The following is a 4,010-nucleotide window of genomic DNA, read 5'->3' on the forward strand; positions in this document are numbered from 1 at the left end:
CATTGTTAACCATTTGCACTTATTCAAATAACTTGGTGGGCATTCTAAATTAAAAATGTTAAATCCCCTACCTCAGTTAGTCGAAATTGCAGAGTCTAAACGCCACAACTAAGTATTTCGAAGCCACCTGCAGCAGCGGCAATTTTAGCATCTCCGATTGACGGCAGCAGCACTCTGTCAGGTTCTGACATCCGTTCTGTCCCCTTGGCAGGAAACACAGTGTTCTTGGGCAGCTTCAATAACAATTTCCAGCACTCATTTTGTTTCCTGGGTAGCAACCATGGTGGTTTTGAGCAACTCCAGTGATGGTGGAAGGCCTCAGCGGCGGCCAAACAGCAAAGTTGGTTCCTACAGCAGTAGTGACAGTTGCAGTAGTACAAGGAATCCGCATTTGACGAACTCAAGGCAGAAACAGCTCATGACAGTGGACGTTGAATATGATTAGAATGGTAACAGGGCAGTAACAACTCACCCCGTTAGTGGTTCTAATTGCAGCAACTCCAAATCGACGCTGGCGGCGGCTTCCTTCGATGGTGACCAGGAAACACGATAGTGACGGCTTGGTGAGAAGTGGCAGCGGTGGAGCATGACGACAGCGGCGATGGCTTTGTGGTGAGGTTTTCCCTTCGCGCGCGCTCTCTCTGGTGGCGGCTGGGACGGTGGACTCCACCCACGACGACGACGACACTCTCTTCCACAAACCTTGGCGGCAGCGGTGATGGAAGGGCAGCGTTGCTTCCTCTTCTCCCTCGCGAACTCCTCTCTCTCCCTCTCCTCTGTTCGCAGTTCACGGTGGTGGCAGATCGGTGGTGCGACACGGAAGCTCCTGGTTCGCATTCCTCTCTGCGGCCTCCATGGAGCAGCGATGAGAGCGACGGCGGCGGTGCAAAAATGGCAGCGACGCATGGCTCGATGGCTGGGCACGGTAGCGGCAGCAGCTCCTCCCTCTTCTGTTTTTCTCTTGTTTTGTGTGTGTGTATATTGAGGAATGAAGCTGAAGGTGAACGAAGGGGGAACGGTGCTGGGGTGTGGGGTTAGTGGGTTAGGGTTTCTCAATTTGGAAAATTAGTGTTTCTGAGTTTGATTTGGGAATTAGGGTTAGAAATTGGGATTTTATAAAAGAATATGGATAGATATGAATAGATATTTTGATAAAATTAAAGGGTAGAGTAATTTTAAAATCAAATGTACTCTATTAAAAATATTTAGGAACATTACTTATCATCATATTGCTAAGTTCAATCAATCATTTCTAATTTAAAATATAAAATGAACATGTTAATTATATTTTGTAAAGTACAATTTAAATTCAAATATCAATTTTCTAGATTAAATCATACAAATCTCTATTATTTTTCTATCTCTGAAACTTTAATTTCAATTTATAAAATAATTAATTATAATAAAAATTGTACATAAACATTAATTGACTTAAACTTAAAGTATTTATAAATATCAATCTAATCATTTCTAATAAAATAATTTCTAGGAGTTCAAGTTAATAATATAATTCATTCAAAATAGAATTTATTTAAATTAAATTATACAATTATTCTAATTTTTCAATTATCAAACTTATAATTTCAATTATACCAAATATCCAATAAAGATTATATAAAAATTCTAATTAATTTAAACTTCAATTATCATGAAAATGTATTTAATTACCTTTAGTAAAATAATTTTCTTAAAATAAAGTTATCAACAAATATAATAAATCACAAATGACTAATTATTTGATTTTTAAAAACTAGGGTTGTTACGTTCTACCCACCTTAGAAAAATTTTCGCCCTCGAAAATTGCTAAAGTAAAATAAATTCAAACTATAATCAAAGAAAGCAGAATATATGGACAAAGTATAGGCATGAACAAAAATGAAGATTCAAGAAGAATCAGGTAAGCAAGTAGATTACAAGCAAGCAAAGGTATACAAGAATGACAAGGTACGGTTGGATAAAAATCAAACCACGTTCTGAGGAGAAATTTCAAACAAGAGAATTCTAATGAAAGCAACGAAGAAAAAGATGACACGAGTTCATGTGGCACGAATAAAGATTATACGTCAAAACGAAGCTAACTTTATAACTTCTAACGCTCCCAAACCCCGTGAGTCGCATTACCTATTCTTCTATTTCGTCTATGATAACCCATTAGTGTTGCCATGTACATAAATCATTAGTATTAAGTTGGCCAGACCTAATATCATGAAGTATGAAATGGTAAACTAACAGCGTTAATCATCAGACAGTCATGCATATAAAACTCAAACTCTTGTTACCAGAACAAGTCACAAAGCATGACAGACACTCAGAGTATGCAATGAAGCATAGTCAGTCCATTCCTAAGGCTCTAATAGGAACGAACTGCTCTGATACCATATTGTAACGACCCAACTTCCAATACGTCATGATCGTACCAAAAGTAAGGCGTTACTGACCTGTTTTCCTTATTAACTATTTACTATTAAGCATTTAGTTCGATATCGTGATTCAATTTTAGTAAAAATACCAGAAATCACAATAATCTCTCATCAAACAATTTATAATTCAATCTCACAAAATCAACAAATTCAACCAAAGTTCCAATCAAAAATCTCAATCATTCCAATCATAATTTCAGCCACACAACTCAACTAATTCAGTATAATCACATAGAGTCAGAACTTTTCAACAAATCCATTAAAATCAGTCATAGCATTAACCAAAGTTAACCTTGTCAAATTAATTGTTCACAACAGCATCTAATTCCAGTCACAGCTCAAAATGTTCACAACTAACTAACTAATTTCAAATGCATTTCAAGTCATTCATGACAATTAAGAAATTCTAAACCATTGTTAACCATTTGCACTTATTCAAATAACTTGGTGGGCATTCTAAATTAAAAACGTTAAATCCCCTACCTCAGTTAGTCGAAATTGCAGAGTCTAAACGCCACAACCAACTATTTCGAAGCCACCTGCAGCAGCGGCAATTTTAGCATCTCCGATTGACGGCAGCAGCACTCTGTCAGGTTCTGACATCCGTTCTGTCCCCTTGGCAGGAAACATAGTGTTCTTGGGCAGCTTCAATAACAATTTCTAACACTCATTTTGTTTCCTGGGTAGCAACGATGGTGGTTTTGAGCAACTCCAGTGATGGTGGAAGGCCTCAGCAGCGGCCAAACAGCAAAGTTGGTTCCTACAGCAGCAGTGACAGTTGAAGTAGTACAAGAAATCCGCATTTGACAAACTCAAGCCAGAAACAGCTCAAGACAGTGGATGTTGAATATGATTAGAATGGCAACAGGGTAGTAACAACTCACCCCCTTAGTAGTTCTAATTGCAGCAACTCCAAATCGACGCTGGCGGCGGCTTCCTTCGATGGTGACCAGGAAACACGATAGTGACGGCTTGGTGAGAAGTGGCAGCAGTGGAGCATGACGACAGCAGCGATGGCTTTGTGGTGAGGTTTTCCCTTCGCGCGCGCTCTCTCTGGTGGCAGCTGGGACGGTGGACTCCACCCACGATGACGGCGACACTCTCTTCCACAAACCTTGGCAGCAGCGGCGATGGAAGGGTAGCGTTGCTTCCTCTTCTCCCTCGTGAACTCCTCTCTCTCCCTCTCCTCTGTTCGCAGTTCACGGCAATGGCAGAAGCTTCATCAATGGCGACGCAGCAGCATGGTGACAGATCGGCGGCGCGACACAGAAGCTCCTGGTTCGCGTTCCTCTCTGCGGCCTCCACGGAGCAGCGATGTGAGCGACGGCGGCGGCGCAAAAATGGCAGCGACGCATGGCTCGAGGGCTGGGCACGGTAGCGGTAGCAGCTCCTCCATCTTTTGTTTCTCTCTTATTTTGTGTGTGTGTATATTGAGGAATGAAGCTGAAGGTGAACGAAGGGGGAAGGGTTAGTGGGTTAGGGTTTCTCAATTTGAGAAATTAGGGTTTCTGAGTTTGATTTGGGAATTTAGGAATTAGGGATTTTATAAAGTAATATGGATAGATATGAATAGATATTTTGATAAAATTG

At 40.4% G+C, this 4,010-nt stretch overlaps 1 protein-coding gene across 1 annotated transcript; it reads right to left on the reverse strand.

Annotated features, from left to right (window-relative positions):
* LOC110268088 lies at positions 7–3,813 on the reverse strand. Its single transcript, XM_021113992.1, has 3 exons — positions 3,619–3,813; positions 473–785; positions 7–348 (listed from the first exon to the last, which is right to left on the reverse strand). Coding segments are annotated over exons 1-3 (567 nt in total). The 5' UTR covers positions 3,620–3,813; the 3' UTR covers positions 7–95.

The sequence above is a fragment of the Arachis ipaensis genome, chromosome B10 (genome assembly GCF_000816755.2).
Source record: "Arachis ipaensis cultivar K30076 chromosome B10, Araip1.1, whole genome shotgun sequence".
Lineage (NCBI taxonomy): Eukaryota > Viridiplantae > Streptophyta > Magnoliopsida > Fabales > Fabaceae > Arachis > Arachis ipaensis.